The sequence below is a fragment of the Hyaena hyaena genome, unplaced genomic scaffold, assembly GCF_003009895.1.
Source record: "Hyaena hyaena isolate Hyena2069 unplaced genomic scaffold, ASM300989v1 scaffold_8, whole genome shotgun sequence".
In the NCBI taxonomy this organism is placed as follows: domain Eukaryota; kingdom Metazoa; phylum Chordata; class Mammalia; order Carnivora; family Hyaenidae; genus Hyaena; species Hyaena hyaena.
In genome coordinates, this window is record NW_024080640.1 from 3,347,983 (window position 1) to 3,372,132 (window position 24,150).

General features: G+C 44.7%; 1 protein-coding gene across 1 annotated transcript; it reads left to right on the forward strand.

Moving 5' to 3' along the window:
• The first annotated feature begins 1,368 nt into the window (after positions 1-1,368).
• On the forward strand, positions 1,369-22,442 carry CPA2 (carboxypeptidase A2). The gene is made up of 11 exons (XM_039242581.1): positions 1,369-1,433; positions 3,373-3,454; positions 4,358-4,492; positions 5,320-5,415; positions 7,004-7,105; positions 9,284-9,382; positions 10,702-10,812; positions 11,931-12,021; positions 13,572-13,771; positions 15,822-15,906; positions 22,210-22,442. Exons 1-11 carry the CDS (start codon positions 1,369-1,371, stop codon positions 22,395-22,397), a joined length of 1,254 nt encoding a protein of 417 aa, XP_039098512.1. The 3' UTR covers positions 22,398-22,442.
• Positions 22,443-24,150: the final 1,708 nt, after the last annotated feature.

Here is a 24,150-nt window from a genome sequence, read left to right on the forward strand (position 1 = left end):
CTTCAAGCAGGTACTTAAGAATTCTAACCCAACGATGATGCAGAGGACAGAAGAAATATTCCTTGTGTCTTTTTGTGTTTTATTCTTGCTGGACTGAACATAATGTGTGTGAATGATTAAATGCAATAAAGTATGATTCCTAAAAATAGGTAGTTTTTTTCTTTTGCAATGAAGAACAAAGTCAGATTAATGAAGATTTATGCTTATAGACAAGGGGAAATCACCTTTGTTTAAAAAACCCTTTGTTTAGGGGCACCTGGGTGGCTCAGTAGGCTGAATATCTGACTCTTGGCTTTGGCTCAGGACATAATCTTGTGGTTTGTGGGACTGAGCTCTGTGTGGGACTCTGCACTGTCAGCTCAGAGACTGCTTGGGATTCTCTTTCTTTCTCTCTCTCTCTCTGTCTCTCCCCCTGTCCCTCCCCTGCTCATGCTTTCTCCCTCTCAAAGTAAATAAATACACATTAAAAAAAACAAAGAAACCACTTGTTTAAAAATCAGAATATATGGTATCATCTATCTTCAAGAAAAAGCTCTAAAATATAGAACAAAATTCGGAAAGGTGAACACCAAATAATTTTCTTTGGGTGGAGGAACTATTGGCGATTGAATGAAGTACTTCCTTTTTACCCAAACTTTTTATAACAAACAATTTCATTGTCATAATCAGGAAGACATTTTCATTTTGGGAAAAAGCACATAAACAAGGACATCAATTTGGTACAAATGCAGATGGATCACTTTAGAAAGAGTCCAAAATTGAATATTAAAAGGCCTTCTGTTTTGTTTTAATATAGAGTAAGGATGGGAATGGGCCACCTCTACAGGGAGATTCAGCAGATGCGGACCGAATGATTGCAGCATCTCAGGGTAAACATTATAAAAATAAACAAATGAGCCAACTAATGGAATGTGATAGACAGGATGCCTAAATAATTAGTCTAAATGCTGTGCCCTTTTTTGTTATTTGGTTTTGGTATTCTGTTTTGTTTTGTTTTATTTTTTAGTCAGAGACCCAGAAAGGACTTTAACCTCAGGTCTATTAATCTGGCTTCTATCACTGGTCAGAGTTGGTGGCACTTTATGTTCTAAATCATAAATACATGATTTGCCCTTGGTATGTCCTAGCAATTTTGTTTTCTTTCCATCAGAATTTGTTATCTCATTGTGGGAATGGAAAATGTACGGATTGGTGATATCACCCAGGGGGGTATTTACAACCTTGAGAATTTGACATGCAGGTGGGAATTTTACCATGTGGGCATTCACTAGAGTTCTTAGACTGCCTACAGATCAGCCTCACCCATGGTCCCTATAAATAAAGTTCAGGAATGACACTGAATTCTGGGCTCTGGGAAGACCCTTGACCATGAAGCTGATCCTGATTTTTGGTGCCCTTTTTGGGCATATCTACTGTCGAGAAACATTTGTGGGGTAAGTTATGCTTTTTGGCGGCTGTTTGAACTTTGTTGCCTGATTCACAGAGTCTCATTGGATGGTGGTAGAATAATAGGTATAAGTGTGCAGCGTTTTCAGAGAAGTCCACTTAGATTTGGAGAGGGGATAGTGAAAGTAACAGAAATGAGTGACCAAAAATGAAAAAGAAGAGATAAGAAAAGAAAAGAAAGAAAAGAAAAGAAAAAAAAGAAAAGAAAAGAAAAAAGAAAAGAAAGGAAGGAAGGAAGGAAGAAAGAAAGAAAAGGAGAGGTGAATGACATTTGGAGGAAAAAACAAAGTGAAACCTGAACACATATATCTTATTTCTCTCTGTACTTACTCACATCCCTTTTTGATCAGAATGTAGGGATGGTAGACATCAGTGAGAATAAAGCTGTTTGGCCAGCTGTCTCAGAGCATCTCAGTAAGTGAGGGGCTACTCTCCCCCGACCTCCTCCCAGCCATTCCGGGCTTCATCCTTGTCTGACCTTGTCTTCCTCATCTTCAGACCTAGTGCCCAGGTCGTGGAACCGCATGAAGGAGGAGGACCAGGGCTGCAGATATCAGCCCAAATCCAACTCTTTGTAGGATTCACTTGGTCCAGAGTACACTGGTGCCAAGACTCCATGAAAGGTTTGGGCAGCATTTCTTGGAGAGTGCTCCAGGGAATTAAGGCAGTGGTCAAATAAATTGGATCCAAAGAAGTGCGTGGTCAAATACATTTGGGAATCAGAGGGTTTTAACAAGCTGTAGGATTTCTAGTGACTTTTACTAAATTCACATGCACTGTAAATCTATAAGAAGGGATCTGGGTTGGTACATTTACCCATTTTCTTGATCATCAAACTCCTCCCCACTTTTCTTTTTCAATGTGCTAGAAACTCAGAGGGTTACTATTCTTCAGAACACAGACCAGTAAACATTAGTCCAATGCAGCACTTTGCTCAGTACCTTCCCTTTACAAAGGAGGACTCCTGGGTTCTGTGCATTGACCAAAAGAAATGAAACTCAAATGGAAGAATTTTCAGATCATGTGGCAGGTGGGTACTTGGAGGCAGAAGAGCCTTGAAGCTCTCACAGTCTAGTACTTATTTTCCTAGTGTTCATTGGAAATTTGCAAGGCACTCGTTTTCAAAAGACCTGGGTTCTGGTCCTTGTACATGGCTCTTTGGACCCAACTTTTCCCCATTGCACAAACACTCAGGGCAGTGATTCAGGAAGTTAGCCTACTTGGAGAGAGGGATAGAGGAAAACCTCTACTGCCAAGGGAGGGCTATATGAATCCAGATCTACTCCCAAATTTTTTTCTAAGGATATGTGTTTGCTTGTTTTCCAATTTCTCTTTCTTGCCAAGGTTTTCCCTGATATCCTTTATCAAGGATAAAGTGTGTGCGGATGCATGGAGTGAGAAGCACACCATAATTTTTCAGCATCCTAATTGTCTCTGGCATACCCCAAGTTTGGGTCACATGAATGAGGTTTGGAGACGGAACTCTGATACATTTCAGTTAACAACAGCAACAAAAACGTCCTAGGTCTACCCAGATGTGAATTCAATTTCTCTCACAAGCACCAAACTAATTATTGCAAAAACCAAAACTCATTTCTGAAAAGTAGAAAAAGTTATAAAAGCTATTGCTTTATGACCAGCAGGTGTTATTTTAGAAATAATCATTAGCTAAAGGAAAGGCAAGCTTCCTGCTAGGAGTAGGTACACCTCTTAATTATTATCTAGATACCATTTCCTCAGGGGAAGTAAACTCCTCATTCTGGGGATATGGGTCAGTATACTATTTATTAGTTTCTCTATTGTCAAAGAGATTATTAACTGCTTCATTAACCTCCTTCCTACATGCAGAGAGTAACGAGGGCATAAAGCAGTGGGAAACCGTGTCAAGGTTTTGCTTTTAAGGTCATGTCTGGTTAATATTCTTAGGGACCAGGTTCTCGAGGTCATACCAAGGAATGAAGAACAAGTAAAACATCTGGCGGAACTGGAGGCTGAAGAACATCTTCAGGTATCTGTCCTATAGGGCGTTTCTGTTTTGCCAAATGACGACTGCACAGTTAGACGTGACAGTTGGATCTCTTACTTTGGACTGTATCTCATCTTCTCTGACATAGCGTAAAATGCTAACTCATGTTGCTGGGATGTGGAAAACCCAGGCTCTAGTTTCAAGTCCGTGACATTGGGCAAGTCACCGACTTTCCCTGTGTCTCAATATCCCATCTGGTGCGATGAGGATAAGTATGCCATTCTTCTATCTCAGAGGTTTATTGCACGAGTGAAAAGGGAGATCAGATGTGAAAGTTACTTTGAAAAATTGTTGAACAGCTTTCATGCGTTATTTCCCTCCTAAAATAATTTACAGTATTAATGTTCTGTTATGAAATGAATTGGATCACTTGAATGTCAACTGTTAAAAAAAACTGCCATAGTTTTAAATAATCTTTGCCTTCTGCCAGTTTTAATATCTAACCGTAGGGGGGAAAACAATATAACGCATATGTTCATGCCTGAATATATTTTTTTTAATGTTTTAAATGTTTATTTATTTTTGAGAGAGAGAGAGAGACAGAGTGTGAGCAGAGGAAGGGCAGAGGGAGGGGGAGACAGAATCTAAAGCAGGCTCCAAGTTCTGAGATGTCAGCACAGAGCCCGACATCAGCTCTGAACCCACAGGCTGTGAGATCATGACCTGAGCCGAATTCGGACTCTTAACCAACTGAGCCACCCAGGCTCCCCAATCCTTGGATCTTAAAAAACTCTTCTTGCCATATCATAGTGACTCCATAGTGATTCTCGTCTTGTGGGCTGGAGGCAAAATAGATACAGATTGATTCCTGGAAATCTATCCATGTCAGGCTGTCCATTTCCCTGGAATGACTCACTTATTGCCGTGACCTTTTACCCCTTCCAGCTTGATTTCTGGAAATCACCAACCATCCCGGGGGAGACAGCCCACGTCCGAGTTCCCTTTGTCAGCGTCCAGGCAGTCAAAGTCTTCTTGGAGTCCCAGGGAATTGCTTATTCCATCATGATTGAAGATGTTCAGGTATTTATTCCACAGACCTTGGTGGTCTACATGAATTGAAGGCCCATTCTTTTTTTCTCCTTGAATACTCTCTGCTAGGGAAAGGACCTGTGGGCGCCACAAGGGCCTTCTTGCCATCTGGGCTACCCTGCAGAGTGGGTAGGGAGGCACCATCCGTCTGCCTTCTGCATTTGGCATGAGTGGGATATGGTAATAAGAAAAATTTAAGGGAAAGCGCAAAAGAGAATCTCTGGCATGAAATGTAAAGCGCAAACTGAAGCATGTTAGCTGAAGTAAGTAAAAGTAAAACGTTACTCATTTAATTTTTTTGTTTATTTATTTAGAGAGATTGATCGTGTGTGTATGAGTGGGGGAGGAGCAGAGAGAGGGAGAGAGAGAATCTCAAGCAGGCTCCGCACTGTTGGCACGGAGCCCAGCATGGGGCTCAAATCCACGAGCCCTGAGTTCATGACCTGAGTGGAAATCAAGAGTTGGATGCTTAACCGACTGAGCCACCCAGGCGCCCCTCACTTAGTTTTTAATTGGTGGTTAATTGGTGGTTTAATTAGTTTTAACTTGGGCCCTGGGTTCCCAGAAAGGTAGGAGGAGTCATAAAACAACCACAGGACTGTCATCCTATATTTGTAGCATCTGGCTGGCCCAAAGTCCCATTAATGCCTCCTCCCCTTTCACAGTGCTCTCAGGAAGAGGGAAAGGCATGACCCCAGAGCCTGTAGGATGGGAAGAGGATGCTTGGACTGGGGACCTAAGTGTTAGCCTTTCCGTCACAATTGTAGATGCAAATACATGGCTCTAAGCTAATCAGAGGTGTGACTGGTTTATCTTAGGTTCTGTTGGACAAAGAGGATGAAGAAATGTTACTCAATCAGAGAAGAGAACGGAGTGGTAGCTTCAACTTTGAGGCTTACCATACCTTGGAAGAGGTAGGTGTTTCAAAATGAGTTATCAGAGAAAAGTGGGCCATTTTCTCCTCTGATGACAAGGCTTTTGCTTGGGCCTGGTGATTTCATGGCAAGTATTGTCATACCATTTCTTAACCTGTCCACTTTTCTCTAGGATTTCACAGCCAGTATCAGTGTCACTGCCTTAAGGCAGGACCTGAAGCCCACTTGCCTGTTCCAGGAGCCATTCCATTATTTGGAATCGTCTAGGAGTGTCTTAAGTGAGCACACAGCCTCTCACGCCCATGAGCCTCTCCCCTCAAGGCCCTTTTGCTAGTTTCTGAGGCGCCCAGACTTCCTAGGAGCAAAGTCTTGCGAGGTCCCTGCTGCCTTTCCTGGTTTCACTGGTGTGAAGAATGCCCCCTCTGCTCCAGCTGGGTCACCTGGACACCTGGGCAGGGCTGCACTTGCCTCCTTGTGACACACAGCTTTTCTCAGGATCCACAGGGGGTCTATTTGCACTAACTAATCTGGAGGGGAGGGGGCGGAGAAAGGAGGGGAAGGGGTGAGTAGACAGGGGTTGGAGAGTAACAGGTGGGGGAGAGGTAGGGGAGTACAAAAGAGCCAGAGGGAGAGATCTGATAGGTACTCATCCCCTAAATCAGCAATTCTAAATGCAAAGAACTCTGAAATCATTTCTCCACTGCCCCCCCCCCCCCATTTATTTTGACGGCAAAAGCTGACCTGACCTAAACTCATCTGGGGACAAACTCTGACCTGAGCTGCCTTGGTACTCATTTGTTTCAGTGGAGAAATACTAATGTATTTGAATATGGAGCCACTGCACATGTATAATGTGCAATATATGCTTCCCACGGCCTCCGTAAAATTAAAAAACCAAAACGAAACGCCACCACAATCCTTTATTTGCGATACGTATGGCCCCTCCGGGTTTCAGACAGGGGGCTGCAAACCAGTACAGAGAGTGAGGGCGGAAAGCAAGATGCTCTCCGCGGGCTCTCCGGACTCACTAATTGGTGTCGGTGTCCTGCGGAGAGCAAATAACCGCAAAGGCTGGAGGGGCTGTTTTCCTGCAGGTCACTCTGCAGACGCGCCCGGGCACGTCTCAGGCCCAGCCTGGCCCCGGCAGCACGGCACTTCCGTCAGCCTCGCAGGCACAGAGGCCCCTGCAGCCCAGGACCCCGTCGCCCCTGGCCTGAACTTGCCCCACTGCCTCCCAAGCCACATTTTTGGGGTGCCACTGCCATTTGCTGCCGAGGGCGAGCCGCTTCCTGGCTGGGGGTGCTGTGCGCACCCCCCCCACCCCCACCCCGGGCCGCACTGAGGACGACCACGGGCAAGCCAGAGAAGTGCCATTTTGTCGGAAGCACAAAACTGGAACGAGCCGGCTGCGCTGCTACAAAATGGCTTCCCCCCTCTCCAGCCCCTGCGGGCGCCCGGTGACTCATCATCTCGCCCCTTGAGTCCACCGGCCCCAATCCTGCGACATCCGCCGCAGGGCCCTCTCCATTCCCCGAGGGGATGCAAGCGGAGGAGAGAGAAAAGTCACTAATGGACGCATCACGTCACTTATTTGCAAATGTCTGTTTGTTCACCTTAAACACTGCAGATTTCCCAAGAAATGGATAACATCGTTGCCCAGCACCCCAGCCTCGTGAGCAAAGTGAACATTGGCCATTCTTTTGAAAAGCGGCCCATGAACGTGCTCAAGGTACACAGGTGAAGCTGTGGGTTTTCCTCCCAAGAGGCTTCTAGAATCCCGCTCCTCCAGGCGGGCCTTCCGTCCTGGCTCTGGCTGCCGAGCGGGTCCTCCCCCCACCTCCCCCCACCCCCCCACTTTTTTCCTCCTAACCGGTCCTTGCTGGTTTTGAGTATCCACCTCCCCGCAACCCCCGCCCCCTTTCTTTTTCTTTTTCTCTTTCCTGCGCAAGCTGACGCAGGTCTGCAGGAGTGAATTAATGCTCTCATCTTGATAGATTCACTCGCGGGGAACCGGAGGCGAACGCGCCAATAGGAACAGAGGAAGGGGGAGGCCGTGCGGGCCCCAGGGCGAGGGGGGCGGATGGAGGAGGTGATGAGAACCCCTGGGTGTGGGGGGGGAATGGAGGAAATGACGAGGGACCCGGAGTGAGGGAGGGATGGGGGTGACGGTGCGGACCCCGCGGTGAGGTGGGGGCTTTGGAGAAGGTCATGTGGGCCCCAGGGTGGGGGGGGGTGGACTTGGGGGTGCAGGCCTTGGGATGGGCAGGGGGAGGAATGGGGGAGGTGTTGTGTAATTAATCAAGGTAGGAGTTCTGTACCTTGTTTCTCTTTTTTTTTCTCCTTTTCTCTCTCATTTTTAAACCAAGAGAGTTAAAAAGAAAAAAGCGCCAAGTACTTGCCTGAGCTGCATTTAAAAACAGAAGCGTTCCCGCAGCGTGCTGGAGAATGACCCGGGCAACTTAGCTACCCCCGCAAATGCCCAGAAAACGAAGGCTTTTTTTGTTTGTTTGTTTGTTTTTTGTTTGTTTTTTAGGTGCTAGTTGAAAAGGGTTAAGGTTTTACTACAACCTGTAACCTCTGACAGTCTTAGTGCTGATGGTTTCAAGCTTTTGCACTTCGCCCAGAAAGAGTGAAATTTATTTCTCGGGTTTCCTAGAAAGAGTTTGTGAAAGAGAAGGAAAAAAACCACACGCACACACAGAAAGATAATGTCACAACTCCCTACTAAATTTGGAAATGTTATGGCTGAGAACCAAGGGACTCATTGGGACAGATGGATTTCTCCAGAGTGTTTCTCCCAAAGCAGGCTGTAGAGGAGTGGTTTGCCTATTTTATGACACCGTGGCACATTTGCTAATATTTACTACCTTCTTTAAAAAAAAAATTTCCTGTTTCTCTTACCATTGGGCCAGAAAGTCCCAGATTCTCCTCCCCTGTGGATTGTCCTGGCCTTCTCTTCTCTAGGGTGGTTCGCGATTGAGAATGTTCTGTGTTTTTGAAAGTTGCCCGCTTTTTACAATTGAGCTCTCTGGAGGAAAAGACATGAAACATTTTCAACTAAAACTCTCAGAGCCCGTGAAATGTAATTTTTAGCAAGGATTTGCATTTCTCATTTACCTTATCTGCTACGTTTAGAATGCAGCACAGAGATAGTTGATGGTGCAAACATCATCTTTTCCTTCCCATTTACTGGTCCAATTGGCAAAGCCACTCTTCCAAATAAAACCGAGACACTTAGATCATGGAATTTAAACTCTGGAAGACACCTCCAGAGCCTTACTACCATCCTGTTTCTATGTAGGACTCAAAAAGTTATCCCAAGCATTTTTATCACAGAAATAACACAATCAGGGCACAAGTTGGAAAATAGAGAAACAAAAAAGGAAAAACATCCCCATATTCCTAATTCTACAACTACAGGGTGATTGGTGTTAATATTTTGTTGTGTATCTTGCTATTTCTCTCTTCTTTCTTCCCCTTCTTCCTTTTTCTTCATTCTTCACATATATATGTGTGTGTGTTATGTGTGTGTGTGTATATATATATATATATATATACACACACACACATACACACAATCAAAATGGCATCGTACTAGTCTGTAACTTGTTTTAGAAAATTCACAACAAACGATGAACCTATATTTTCATGTCATTACATTTTCCGCAACAATTTCTTTTAACATCAAAGGAGAAAAAGTCCACGCCTTCTTGTTAGCCTGCATTTAAACTTATATTAAAAGCAGGGGGCCAGGAAAATCACGTGAAATGGGAAGAGTTAATTGACAGCATCGCTGTCTACACCTCCTCCTTCTCTCTCAATCATATCAAGTACAGAACGAGAGAAAAGAGGGGGGACAGGAGCCCGCAGCGGTAGAGCTGTTCACATTTCCAGGCTTGTTTTACAGTTCAGCACTGGAGGAGACAAGCCGGCCATCTGGTTAGACGCCGGGATCCACGCTCGCGAGTGGGTTACACAAGCTACTGCGCTGTGGACAGCAAATAAGGTCATTTTTCCTAAAATTCATTGATTATTTTGACTTTCCGAGTAGGCCCACCTAAGCACACTACAGTCTTTGTGATCCTAAGACGCTGATGCTCTCAGCGAGGCTTTCTCTTGTCACACTGGCAGGGAACAGGCCCATTCAACCTTTTTTGGTATTTTGGTGTCGTGCTGTCCCTGAGCCTGCCGGACACCGTGTGCTCTGTTCAGAGACACCGCCAGACGAGATTGAGAGGTTGATAAGTATAAGGATCCCAGGAGTCAGATTTCAGCATAAGAATAGACTAGAAGAAAAAATTACCTCGCTGCCTGGAGCTGTGAGGGCTGAGGGACCGTGTGCTAGAAATCTATAAAATCACCAAAGGGGCTCAGATGGAAAATATAAATGGGTGCCAGAAGAGTTTACTCTGTCCTACAGATAGATCCAAAGTGAAATTAGTTAAGGGTTTTTGGGTTTTTCTGAACATTTTCAAATCGGATTTTGAAGTTGGAGTGTAGCAATACCTTTCTTCTACGTGTTCATTGGATTTAGAGTCAGGACACTGGGCTGGGTGTGACCTAGTCTGGTATTGCTTAAGTAATTCAAAAATGACACGCTATAAATCAGAATGTTAATTCATGAGCAAAGGAAATCAATCCACATCAGATCATTCAAGCATGTGCAACCACGTGCATACCGACTGATACATTTTTCCCTTCAATTAAAATGCAGTTACCTTTAGGGTATTATGAAATGGATATTTAACAGTTGAATAATAATGCCTTAGGATGGCTGAGCACAGGAAATGAATAAATTTTAATCCAGCAGAAACTTCAACCCTACTAAAATTGATGGCAAGTAGAAATTTAATTCCCCAAATGGAATTTAACCGGTTCTCTGTATCTTCAGAAAAGTCTCTGCACATTTAAGTCATCTGTTGTTTGTCCTGAGCACTTTTGGAAAGCTAGCCTGTGTGATGGGGAAGAAAAACTGAAAACGTTTCTTTGGTTCTCAGATCTGTAAGCCACACACCACCATTGCAAAGTGCTTCCCCAGAGTGAATAGAAAGAATTCTGCGTCTGAGAGAATGGATAAGTGGTATCTGCATTTTATTTCATATAAGTAGATTATTCTGGCTGGAAATACAAGTATAGGACATTGACGTATTAAACACACGAGCACTGCAGGACACTGGACTGTAGTCCTGGTAGGCTCTCATTGACCCACAGTGGTATCTAATTCACTTTTGGAAAAAAAACACCACATTGTCTTCATCCTACATCCCGTGTTCCCTGGTGAAAGAGGAGTGTGAGATTGTTTTTGTATGCGTTTTCTCTGCTCAGATCGCCTCTGATTATGGAAATGATCCCTCCATCACTTCCATTTTGGACACGATGGATATCTTCCTGCTGCCAGTCACGAACCCTGATGGATATGTGTTCTCTCAAACCAAAGTAAGCCTGGACCTTTTCCTTCTTTGACAAGCATTTATGGAGATGCGTAGGACCTCCTAAAGAAGCAAAAATGAGCTTTCTGTTCTTGATTTGCCATAAGTGGCATGACTAATTTCTCAGTAGTGGCCTTGAATTGAGGCATAGAGTGGAGTTTATAATCACCTCTTATCCGAACACATGATGTCTTTACATATTGCCTCGGTCAGAGCCCATTTCAGCTGTGAGGCTGGGCTATTAGAACTCAGTGTTCACAGTGAGTCACCCAGGAGATTTGTTCCAATTCTCCCTGCGTTTTTTGTGGTGGGATTGATAGAAAAGAGGAGGCGGATGTTACCTGCTGACAATTAGATTGCGGTAGGATTTGGGTAGGCAGTACAACGCATTTGGCATTTTACTTACAATCTGTAGAAGAAATCCTCTGTAATGTCACTGAAAGGAGTTACGTAGTTTCTTTTCTTTTTTCCCTTAAAGTCTCATTACAAAACACCGTTATGGCAACTGTGACCCCACATCTATTCAAAGTGAATCAGAGCCTCAAGTTTATTTTCGGAGGGAGCTGACTACGAGAGTGTTTTTCAATGGGTGTTTAAAAAGAACTCGTACAAATACTAGTACTCAGATACACTATGAATAGAGGGTTCCACAGTCAAGTTTGGGAAGTACCGCCTACCGTTTCCCTCTCCTGGAGCGTCATAAAAAACAGGAAAGCGTTAAAAAACCCCTAGAAGTGCTGAAGCAAATTCGCCAATTTGGCTCTATATTTTCCTGAAACATTCTGTCACAGAACCCTTGCTGTCTCCCCACTTTGGTGGTGGTGGTTGTTTTTATTTTTTGTTATTGTTAAGAGAAGTGGTGCTCTATGGAAAATGGTTTGGCAGGTATTGATTTGAAGAGATGGGGATTATTTCTCATCTCGGTGAAATGACCAAGATGCTCCTGGCAGAACCCTAGAGGAGGACTATTTGGCACCTCTGTGGGCAAGGGAGATTAGTGTAATTCCACAGGGACCTTCCCGGGAGGAAGCAAGGGAAATTAACTGATTTCTAAAGGGACCTTCTCAGCAGGCTGAGTGACGGTCTTTCTTTTTACCTGTGTTCTCTTTCGGTTGGATTTTAAAGAATCGTATGTGGCGGAAGACCCGGTCCAAGGTATCAGGAAGCGTGTGTGTCGGTGTTGATCCTAACCGGAATTGGGATGCGGGTTTTGGAGGTGAGCACAGGGCCTTGTCCCCCAGGGATGGTCCGAGGTTGCCCGGCCAACTAGCTATTTTGCACAGTTGTGTGCGGTGCCGTCAGCCTGCTAAGCCCATTCAGGATTGAAGCCATTTAAAAACCTATTTAAAAAACACTTAAGTACATTCCCCTCACAGGCGCACAGTGCTGTCACAGCTCTCTGAGCAGCATTTAATATATTTTGTCTCACATGTTAGTTTTCCCACAAGCTGTAGCCCAGCTCGGCTTCGCTTCCGAGTTTTCAGAGCAAGACGCCGCACAATGGCGGGAGGCTCCAGGAAGCTGCCGACCAGCCACTAGAGGGGGTTAGGATCTGTTCAGAGGAGAAGCATTACATCATCTCTGGATGTTTCGAGAAAGAAAACTAAAAAGAAGTACAAATAGGATTAAGAAATTGATTTTCAAAAACAGATTCAAAGAGAAAATATTGGCTTGCTGCTCTGGTTTCGTGGCTCTAATTTTTTGGCAGGCTGGTTGGGGGGCTCTTTTATGCATTTAGGGACCCCTGTGTTTCTCTAATCACAGAATTGAGATTTGTTTTTTCTCATTAGGTCTGGTAACAGTGAGGTTAGGAACTGTCTTTTTCACCGTACTATCCCTAATAACGTAGTACAGTGTCTGGAACACAGAAGGCAATCACTAAATATTTGTGGGACGAGTGAATTAATGAGAATTATTGAACCAAGAAAGGACCCACTAGGGAATTGTGACAGGATGTGGATGAGTGGCAACTTCATTTATTGCTTTTACAATAGTTTTTTTAGCGTAGGGGAAAAAAATCAAAGCATCAGATCTAAAATACTGAACAGTGCGCAGGAATTCAACGTCAGCCTTTTTTTTCCCCCCTCCCTGAAATGTTATTGTTCTTATTAACTAATCTTGAAATAAAGTGACAGGTTGTATTTATACTTTGTTTATATTCTCTCGAGACCCTTGGGAGTCCCAGCCCCTACCCATTCCCTTAGAGTTTCTCTAGCATTCAGAGCCCTGGCCAGGTCACAGTGGACCACTTCGGTGGTCACGAGTAACTCTAGTTGCTGAAAAAATCGAGGCCAGAGGTGGCCTTGTTGTCAAGTGTAGTGATTTCCTCACTGCAGAAAGGGTGTCAGGGTTCCTTACATTTGTGGCTTTGTGATTTAGAAGTACAGATGCATAGAATCTTCTACGCTTGGACGCTAAGAATTGGAAGACATCCCAGAAAAGAGCTTGCTCAACTCCCACCCAATGCAGGAATTCCATCTATAATGTTAAATCTAGCTTTTCTTCCAACAACTCCCACAGAGAGGAGATGATCTAATTTGATAGCTCTTTCTGCCATATAGAGGAACCATATTTCTAAAGAAGAGAGATGTGTCCAGAATCGCTTCAGTTTGGCCTCCTGTGCCCTTAGATAGCAACTCAGTATAATGCAGGGACAGTCTTGCTCTGATTTCCAGAAGAGGCACTTAGTGATGCATGATAAATGTACCCATACGGTGTCTCCTTAAAGCTCACTGTTCCTACTGGGCTTCTTCTGCATTCCATCAGGACCTGGAGCCAGCAACAACCCTTGCTCCGATTCCTACCATGGACCCCGTGCTAACTCTGAAGTTGAAGTGAAATCCATAGTGGACTTCATCAAGAGTCATGGGAGAATCAAGGCCTTCATTACCCTCCATAGCTATTCTCAGCTGCTGATGTTCCCTTATGGGTATACATGTACCAAGCCTGATAAGTTTGACGAGCTGGTAAGTTTCTGAAACTTCATTTCAGCTCAGCCACAGAGGTCCATTGTGGACAAGTAAGTTTCAGTCATAAAGTCAGGTGTACTAGTGACAGGTTACAAATGAATAGGTTCAACGACTGAGAAGTTAGAGATAGTGGCAGACGTTTGAAAGACCGGTTATGGACTTTCCTAAATCAAGTTTCTTCGGGAAATAGAATTCATGAGATTACTGTTGCCTTAATCCAGATGAGCAGGAGCCTAAATTTGACCATAAATTCCCAGGATGTGCTATCTGTTGCTTAGGAAGTAATCCACTTGAAGTTGGACCCGAGGCTCTTCGATCTGTGGTCAGATGTTGTATGCCAGGCGATCCTGTCTCCCAGCTCTTTGTCTCATATGTTTCTGGTGCTTTTGGCTCTATGACCAGTTATCATGCTGCACAGATGTGTGAGGTTGGGCATAAAACACTCACCTCCCTAACCTGCTACCTTCCATCATCTTTCCTGTTTCGGAAATGAGCAAACTGGTGGTGGCCTTAAGTCAGATGGTGACGTCTCGGGGGCTACTTATCCAAGAGCTATCCCCAGCTGAAGAGACTGCAGATATTCCCAATTTGGCTTTTAGGCCTGATCTTTAAGACCCATGTGTTAGAGAGAAACCCTGAGATGGGACTTTTAGGTCAGTTTACTTTCAAATGCATTACTGTCAACAGCTCCTAGCAGAAATGGAATTAATGATTCCAATTCAGGTGTATCTCTCATCTCATCAGTTGGACATTAGCCCTGTAGGGCAGTTTTCGGAGTTTTGATGGTGAGTATTACCACTCACAGTCAAATCAGAGAGATCCTTAGGATTGAAAAGAACCTAAAAGGTACTTTTAGTAGACCTAGATGACCTTAAATTATCCAAACTGGGTGCTGACATCTCTGCCAGATAGTCATCCAGCCTGTGTTTGGATACTTTTCTGCCTCCAAGGGATTTTATTTCATGTTGGGGTATATTTGATGGTTTGAGATCTTCCTTATAGAGACCCAGACCCTTCTCCTTATGGTTTTTACCTGCGAGCCCTGGTTTATCACTTTGCTCCATAGAGCATGTTTATTTCCCTTTGAAAAGAAGCAAATCTATTAATTACTCGAAGAGCGATAGCCTGTTCTTCCTAGGTTTTCCCATATCCCTACTACATACCTGCTGTTCCTTCACGCCCTCATAATATGGTCCCAAGTTCCCTCACCATTCTGGTTGCTCTTTTCCCAACATGCTTTGTGTGTGTTCCTCAAGGGTCACTCCAAGAAGTGAATGTAAAACTTGTGCCGTGGGTTAGCCAGGACAGAGCAGAGCACGACCGTAACTGCCCTCATCCAGGCTATGCACTTCTGCTTAAACAGTTGAGGGTCACATTAGTTTTTTGGCAGTAGCACCATGCCGTTGACTCATGTTGGGCCTATTGACAACTGAAACCCCCAGGCTCTCCAAGGATTCTGCCGAGCCAGGTTTCCCCCATCTGGTAATTGTACAGTTGTTTTCCTGGACCCAAGTTCAAGACCTTACATTTATCCCTAGCAAGGACAGTAAAGCCTCAATCAGTCAAAATTGGAACCCTCGAATAATGGAAAATATTTTGCTGAGCTCTACTTCTTGGAAAAAGAGACAATCAGAGGGAAGGAAGCCAACATAGGGATCTAGTAAAAAAAAAAAAAAAAATCCACTTCCCGGGTACATCCTGGGGTCAGTCCGTATTTTCTTTAGCCCCTTTCTCCCACCCTATTTCCATCCACACCCCTGAGAAGGGGGGAGCTGGTGGTAAAATAATGACCCTGGTGTAGCTATTGCAAACACCTGGAAGAACAAATAAACAATGAAGGCCTTCGTGTTGTGTTTTCAAAGCCAACAGAAATGAACTAGTACTCGCTTCTCTGTGAAGATGGCTGAAACGAAAGGGCATTGTGCTTAAGCCCAAGTTAACCAGAGTCCAGTTAATCAGAATGTCTTATGCCACATTCTATATTGGGCATCCATTCTTCAAGTGACCAGTGTTCTCCATCTGCCTTTCCTTGGTTCTCTCACTCTAGAATGAAGTGGCCCAAAAGGCTGCCCGATCCCTGACAAGCCTGCATGGCACCAAGTACAAAGTGGGATCTATCTGCTCCGTCATCTGTAAGTACTTGATGTGGTTTTACAAATGACCCAAGAAGCAGATGCAATGTGGTTTTGGGCCAGAGCCTTTCTGTGCCCTGATGTGAAATGGAGAGGCCTTCATGCATGGCACCTGGCATTGCCCAGTTTCCCTCGGTGAGGCTAGGTCTCTCCCAGGAGATACTTATTAGGTGCTCTCTGGCACAAAGAACTTTCTAAATGTTTGAGTTATGTGCATTCCTTTCTGCTTGTCCTGATCCTTACAGCTCACTGTCACTACGTGGAATCTCTGTGCCTAAAAACAAGTTTTTGTCAATACTTGATCCTAAGTTATCCCTTGTATTAATTATCTCTTTCTTGTCTAAGAGGGTTTACACCCTGAACGATGCCGAGGGCTGGGTGTGGGGACAGAGCAGGTGCGACTTTTTTTTTTTTTAAATATTTTTTTATTTATTTCTAGGAGAGAGAGAGAGAGACAGCGTGAGCAGGGGAGGGTCAGAGAGAGAGGGAGATACAGACTCTGAAATAGGCTCCAGGCTCTGAGCTGGCAGTCAGCACAGAGCCCAACGCGGGGCTCAAACCCACGAACCGCGAGATCATGACCTAAGCGAAAGTCAGACGCTTAACCGACTAAGCCACCCAGGCGCCCCATGGTGCGACTTTTTAAAAGGACCCAGGTATTTCAGTGGCTAGACTCTGTTGCAGTTCTTTGTGCATGTACCGTTTGGGGAGACGAAAGGGAGGAGAAGTCAGAAATACCAGCAGTGTTGGGAATAGAGGTGGGGAGCCTACTGGCAGACTTTCGGAGACTCCCCTCTAGCACAGTGGATTGGGATAGAAACCAGCAGCTGCAGTGCAATGGGAGAGCCCAATGCACCCATCCAGATTCTGAGTCCCCTAAAGGGATCTCCACCGCTTCCATATGGACAAACCCAGAAACTCAGGACCCCACAGTTGGAAGCTTGGGAGTCTCCCAGTGCTTCTGGGCCCGTGGATCCTTTGGAAACAAGCGCCTCTAATAGGCACGCACTCTGCTCAGCACACTTTTATTAAGCATCTACTGCGTGCTCATCATTACGCCAAGTACTACAGACACAGAGAACCCACAAAGAACTCATTGTTTAGTGCGGGAGACGAGCAGGAGGGCAAGTAGGCTTCAGTACGCTGTGTGCAGGGGTGGGCTATCCGTGGTACAAAAGGGGTAGATGGCTGGAAGCATTGGACAGTGGCAGAGTCAGGAAAAGCTTCCTATGGGAAGAGGACAGGATTTTGACAGCTGCTCACCAAATAGCTGGGGGAGAGGAAAAGGATAGGGCAAAGCATAGAAGTAAGAAGGTGCAGAATGGGCTCTGCGGACCACGAGGAGATTTGGGACTGCTGGAATTAAAGGGGAGCGGGGAGCTCAGGGTTTTGCGTGTCACGTTGAGGAGTTCAGGTTTTAACCCAGAGGATTCTCGAAGCCATTGGAGAGTTTTCAGCAAGCAGTGAGCGTGCTGAGGCATGGTGTTTCAGAGAAAACACTAGCAGCAATGTGGAGGATGGAGTGTGGCGGGCTGGAAGTACAGACGTCCCACAGGAAGGATGGGAATTGTTCAGGAGGAAATGGTCCACGCTGGTGCAGTGCCAGTGCGGATGGAAGGCTGACATCAGGCAGGTAAAGCCAAAAGGCTTTTGTCATTCATTAGAGGTGAGAGCTTCTCACCGAGGGTCATCGGACGGAACCATTGACGGAGGGACACATCCAGGAAGGTGAAAGAGGGGTGGGGTTGGAGAGATAATGAGTTCAGCTCTGGGCAAGAACCGGTAGTGTTTTCACGTGGGGATGTCCTGGAGGCTCTGGGCTACGTGGCCCTGGGATACGGAGAGAGACTTAAGAGTCGTTGACGTGGAGACAATGGTTGGAACAGGAGAGCAAGGAGATCACTTGGAGCGGGAAGAGCCCTGGATGGAGGAGGAGAGCAAGATGTCAGACAGCAGAAGGGGTTAGTGAGGGAGGGACACGCAGTGGGGCCGGGCAGAGGGGCCAAGAAGTTGTGTTTCAGAAACCGGGGAAGGTGCAGTTGTTGGAAAGGAGGCGGTGGTTCACCATGATGAAAGTCTACAGAAAGATCAACTATGACAAGGGCAGAACATTTACCATTGGGTTTTCATCACTAGCTTATTAGTGGTGACCTTAACCAGAGCAGTTTCGGAAGTGTGGTGAGGGTCAGGGGAGGCGTGAATGGGACGGGGGAGAGCGGAGGTCTGGTGAGTAGACTGCTCTTTGGAGGATCCCAGATGAGAAGGGAAGGAGAGAGGAATGGAGAGTTTTGTTCTGGAGATGAGAGCCTTACTTACTGACTGTGGGAAAAGGGCAAATAGAGAGGGAGGGGTGGAAGATACAGGAAAGGGGAGAAGTGACCCAGTCAGTGCCATTCCCGAGTGGAGGAGAAGAGGGGGAAGACGAGTCCACCAGAGGTGGGTAGATCAGGCTCGAACAGGAGGAACGAGTGTGCAGGCTTGCTGGGGGCACTAGCACAGCTACATTTGTCGGAGGAGGGTGGTGGGAGTCTCAGGGAATGCACGCTTGGTAGCCATGGTGTTCTTAATGGTGGTCTTGGATAGCGGAGGAGGAATAGCCCACTTACCGTATCTAGAACAATTGGTAGAAATCCTAAAACCGCTGATCGTGAAAGTTGTTTTTTTTCCAGATTATGGTTTTTCTTTTCCATTTTTCTCTATTATCATACATTTAAAAGACTTCGTAGAAAAAAGACATCTCAAAATCATTGTATTCTCTTTCAATTTCATTGATAATTTTGTCAGTGAACACAAATATATTTATTTAGTTGTAATCAACATCCACGTTCTGTTTTGTGTCCAGTTTTTTTCAGTTAACGCTTTTCCTGTATAGTTCTATGTATTTCCACTCGAGGTATTTGTTATTCCATTATGTTGCTGTATTCCGGTTGTTGGGCCTTTGGATTGTTTGCTAAATGGTGCTACTACATGTGGTCCAAACTTCTTTTTCTTCTAAATGACCTCTTTGGTGCATATTCCTAGGGCAAGATTACCAAGTCAAATGGAATGAACAGATTTGGAGTTCTTGTTACATAATTTTTAGCCTATTCTCTGGAGACTGATCTGCTTACAGTTGCCCAGACCTTTTTTTTTTTTTTAAGTTTATTCATTTTGAAAGAGAGTGAGAGAATATGATCAGGGGAGGGGCAGAGAGAGAGAGAGAGAGAGAGAGAGAGAGGGCGAGAGAGAATCCCAAGCAGGCTCCATGCTGTCCATGCAGAGCCTGATGTGGGGCTCGAGCTCACGAACTGTGAGATCATGACCTGAGCTGAGATTAAGAGTTGGATGCTTCACCGACTGAGTCGCCCAGTTGTCCTGTTAAACCATGAACTTTTAAACTGTATTCCAAGTGGAATTGTCCTCTCCTTTGGTGGAGGAGCCTCCAAGAGGAGAGCCCTGTGACTGGTGGCCCTGGGGAGGAAGTCTGTGATGGCCACTTAGGGCTGAGGAATGCATGTTTTCTGTGTTTGTCAGCCTCTGAGTGGAGGCTGGAGTTCACAATGTCAGCGGAATGGCATCGTATGTCCCCCACATGGGATCGCAACCATTTTATTACGAGGAGTCTAGTTTTTCACCTTTCTTATCCAAGGTGTGTACAAGTGACGTAGACCTTGGAAGCCTGAGGTTTATTGTGCTTTTCTTGGTAAGGTTACAGATATTTCTATTTTTTAAAAGTTTATTTATTAGAGAGAGAGAGAGAAAGAGAAGACAATCTGAAGCAGGCTCCACTCCGTCAGCACAGAGCTTGATGCGGGGCCCAAACCGTGAGATCATGACCTTAGCTGAAATCAAGAGCTGGACACTCAACTGACTGAGCCACCCTGGTGTCCCCAGATAGTTCTTTTTTTTTTCTTTTTAAATGTTTATCCATTTTTGAAAGAGAGAGAGAGAGAGAGCACACACACAAGCAGGCGAGGGGCAGAGAAAGGAGGACAGAGGATCCAAAGTGGACTCTTTGCTGACAGTAGTGAGCCCGACATGGAACTTGAACTCATGAACCAGGAGATCGTGATCTGAGCCCAAGTCAGACACTCAATTGACTTAGCCATCCAGGTGCCCCGTAAATGAGCAAATATCAGACAAGTATAGGGTTTGCTGTCTGATCTTTTGGAGCCTGGCCATTAATGGTCAAGCAAGTTCTGGCTGCATCTTTGCCCAGAGCTGCCTCTGTTATCGTTGATTCTGGCCTCGTTCCAGCTTGGACAAGCACTGCCTCTAAGAACAAGTCCCAATTAAGTACTTTTGCCTCCTGCCCCAGATTGGTATGTAGCTGAACACCTGTTTCACTCCACCCAAGAAGTGGCTGGACTTCTGTGGTGGGTGAGACATTTCCTGGGTAGTTTCTCACCTGGAAAAGGCCCTGAGAAGCTGTCCTACAGTAAGGTTTTAGTCCAGGAGAAATTGTTACTTGAGTTCTCTGTTAGAGAGGCATAGGGTGAAAAACCAGAGCTTGGGGATAGAGGCCTGGTTTTGAGTTCTAGTTCTGCCACTTTGAAACCAAGTAATCTTGGGCAGGTCACTCATCCTCCTTTGTTTTTTATTCGTTTTTTGTTTGTTTGTTTGTTTCGTTCGTTTGAGAAATGGGTTGAGAGACTCAGAAGGTAAAATGTGGAATAAAAGTGTTCACTAACTGTAAGGCATTATATAAATTTTGCTTGTTAGTTTCCTGGGGAGTTACTCCCCTCCAGGCACCTCTTTTCTTTAATGTGGTCCAAATTTTTTGATAGGATTGTAGTCATTTATTCATAACGATGGTAATAATCACCGCTGAAGTTTATTGAATGCTTATTCTACATACTTTATCCCACCTCCCTCACTTAATTTCTCAGAACCTCAGTTTCCTCCTTTGTAAAATGGGAATAATACCAGCATCTACCTTGTGACCCATGCGGGGATTAAATCAACCAATTTGGCATAGAACTTAACACATTTAGTAAGTACTCAACAAGTGTGGGAATCATATACATAATATTATTCCATTTAATATTCACTGTGAAATAAGTACTGTATTATTATACCTATTTGACAGATGAAGCCTTTGGGAGTCAGAGAGGTTAGTGCCTTAGGTCATCCAGCTAGTGATCTGCAGAATCAGAATTTACTCTGCAGCCAGTGTTCTGTCCACTCTCGACCTCTTAGGGGGCTAGGCTGTGTCATGTAGCACCAGTTAGTAATTTTGGCACTCAGGAAAATTTAGTTCAAGTCAGCAGCCACTTGGGTGAAGGCAAAGACACAAATCACAGGTGTTTATAGTGTTAATTCACAATATTAACCACTAATGTACTTCTCCCTAGTACAACACCCTGGTCTCCCTCTCTGTCTAGCCCCAGTTTTTAAAATTTAAAACAATTTTTTTATACATTTATTTAGAGAGAGAGAGTGTGTGTGTGTGTGTATGTATGTGTCTGCGTGCGTTCATGGGGAGGGGCAGAGAGAGGGAGAGAGAGAATCCCAGGACGTGTGGCTTGAACCCATGAACCGTGAGATCATGACCTGAGCTGAAAGTGAGAGTCGGACACTTAACCGACTGAGCTACCCCGGAGCCCCTGTCCAGCCCCATTCTTAGGGGCTAGGTGACTTCTTCCATCTCTGTCCCATCCATTTCTTCCATTTGACCTCTACCTATGTTCCCTGGGAGGAGCCTCAGAGCTCATCCATTGCTCAGATCTTCTGAGTCATGATTGCCACAAGTCTTCATAGCCTAATGCCACCTTCTTTCATCATCTGTCATGTCAGCGGCCACACGTTACACAGGTGCACATTATTTTATTGGTGTAACCCATCACGTATAGGTGCTGGGCATATTATTTGGTATCAGAATAAAACTACTCCACCCTTAGGCTGAAAGTTCCCTGAGGGCAGGGGCCAAATCTCTTGCTCTATTTATAATCCCTCCTCTCCCATAAGAGAAAATAATGTCTGCACCTAGCACTCATCTAAAGAAGGAATGGTGTGTCCTCCACAAGGTAGAAGATCCCAATTAGGAGAGCAGGCAGGGTTCCAAATGGGTAGATGAAGCCAGAGACTCCTAAAAATGCCAAAGGAAGGCTAAGTATTGTCCATTTAAATAACACTTTTTGCTTTTCAAATTAATCTTCTAATTTTTCATAAGCATGAACCCTTACTAAGCTATCTCTGCTCTCAAGGTCCATGAAGATAGGGTATGACTTATCTTTGGAAATGGTGAAACTTAATATGGAGGTTTATAGCCGGAGAGGCCAGTGGGAATAGCATAACCAAACTTTATTCTCATTTGCCCTTCAGACCAAGCCAGTGGAGGAAGCATTGACTGGTCATATGACTATGGCATCAAATACTCATTTGCCTTTGAACTGAGGGACACAGGTCGATATGGCTTCCTCCTGCCAGCCAGTCAGATCTTGCCTACAGCAGAAGAGACCTGGCTTGGCTTGAAGACGATCATGGAGCACGTGCGAGACCACCCCTATTAGGGCTCTGAGGGATAAACACCATTAAAAGTTCTTTGGTTTAAAGCAGAGTTGGGTTGTGATTATTCCTTTTTCTAATCCTGATCTAGGAGTTATTTCTTTGATTTATGTTGCCCTGAAATATAGTAAGCCACTGAGGTTACCCCTTCATTAAAAAAAAAAAATCCATCCTGAGTAAAAGGCTCCCAACATCCTTTAAAATATTTTTTAAAATTGTAAAATAGATAATAAAATTAACCATTTTCACCATTTTTTAAAAGTTTATTTCTTTTGAGAGAGAGAGAGAGAGAGAGAGAAAATGAGCGAGAGAGGGGCAGAGAGAGAGAAGGAGAGGGACAGAATCCCAAGCAGGCTGGCTCTATACTGACAGTGTGGAGCTTAGTGCGGGGCTCTATCCCACAAACTGTGAGATCATGGCCTGGACCAAAATCAAGAGTTGGATGCTTAACTGAGTGAGCCACCCAGGCACCCCCATTTTCACCATTTTTGAGTATGTAATTCAGCGGCATTAAGTACATTCACAAGGTTGTGCAGTCGTTGTTACTGTCCATCTCCAGAAATTTTTCACTATCCCAAGCTGAAACTCTATACCCATTGAGCAATAACAACCCATTCCCCATCCCCCCAGCCCCTTATAACCTCCATTCTAGTTTCAGTCTCTGTGAATTTGCCTATTCCAGGTACCTCATGTAAATGAAATCATAAAGGATTTGTCCTTTTGTGATTGGCTTCTTTTGCCTAACATAATGTCATCTAGGTTCAGGTATGTTATGGCATGTGTCAGGCCCTTAATCTTAATAGAGTAGTGTTTTGGAGCTAGCAAGGGACTTTCGAGTTCATTTATTCAAGAAATACTAATTAAACAACTACATTGTGCCAAGCATTATCCTAGGTGCTATATGTCTTCTGCTTTTTTCCATTTCCAGTGTGCTGCATTATAAAAACAAGTGGGGACTCAAACCAATGACACTCATTCTTCCTGGTTGCCCCATCAAACCTGGGTCTTAGATTCTATATATGTTCTTTTTAGACATTCACTTCCATTAGGGATTGGGATTTTCTTGTTGATGGTTTTCTCTGGGAGAAAGGATGGGAAATGAATTTCAGCTTGCCTAGAATTCTGAGTACTTGATTCTTTAGTTTACATGTCTTGCTGATTCAGCTCCTCGGCTTCTCTTTTTACTTATTTCAAGCTGAAATCTATCTCAGAGCCCAGCCTTTGTTATGGAGCAGGGTGGGCGTGGGAGTTCAGTTTCGGTGTGGACAAACGAGTCCTGATAAAGACCCCAGCTCCCTAAATCATGACAGACTCCGTGACCCAAACTTACTTAGGCTTCTCTGAGCCCTGTGTTTGACTTGGCCTTGTCCTTGGGCCCTATCTAAGTCAGTCTTAGCAAAGAATCCTGCTAAGTCATCCCCTAGTCCTTGATATCTGATTGAGTGCCTCAGCCTCCACCTTTGATGACTAAGTCTTTGGTCTGCCTTTGGCAAGAACCTTGTTATTCCAGTTAAACAAGAATCCCCCCACCCTTGATGTCTTCCCTTAGCAGTTTTCCGTCTACTGACCCCCCTCACTCTGCTGTCTTTACCGTACTCAGAGTTGAACACATTACTCTCTTGTGATGCATGAGCCTCATTGTAATAATCTTGAATAAAGTCTTCCTTACAGTTTTAACAAGTATCAGAACAATTTTTCTTTAACACTCCCAACCATGGCCTTTGGTTGTATCCTCTCCCCTTGAGCAAGAGCAGAACG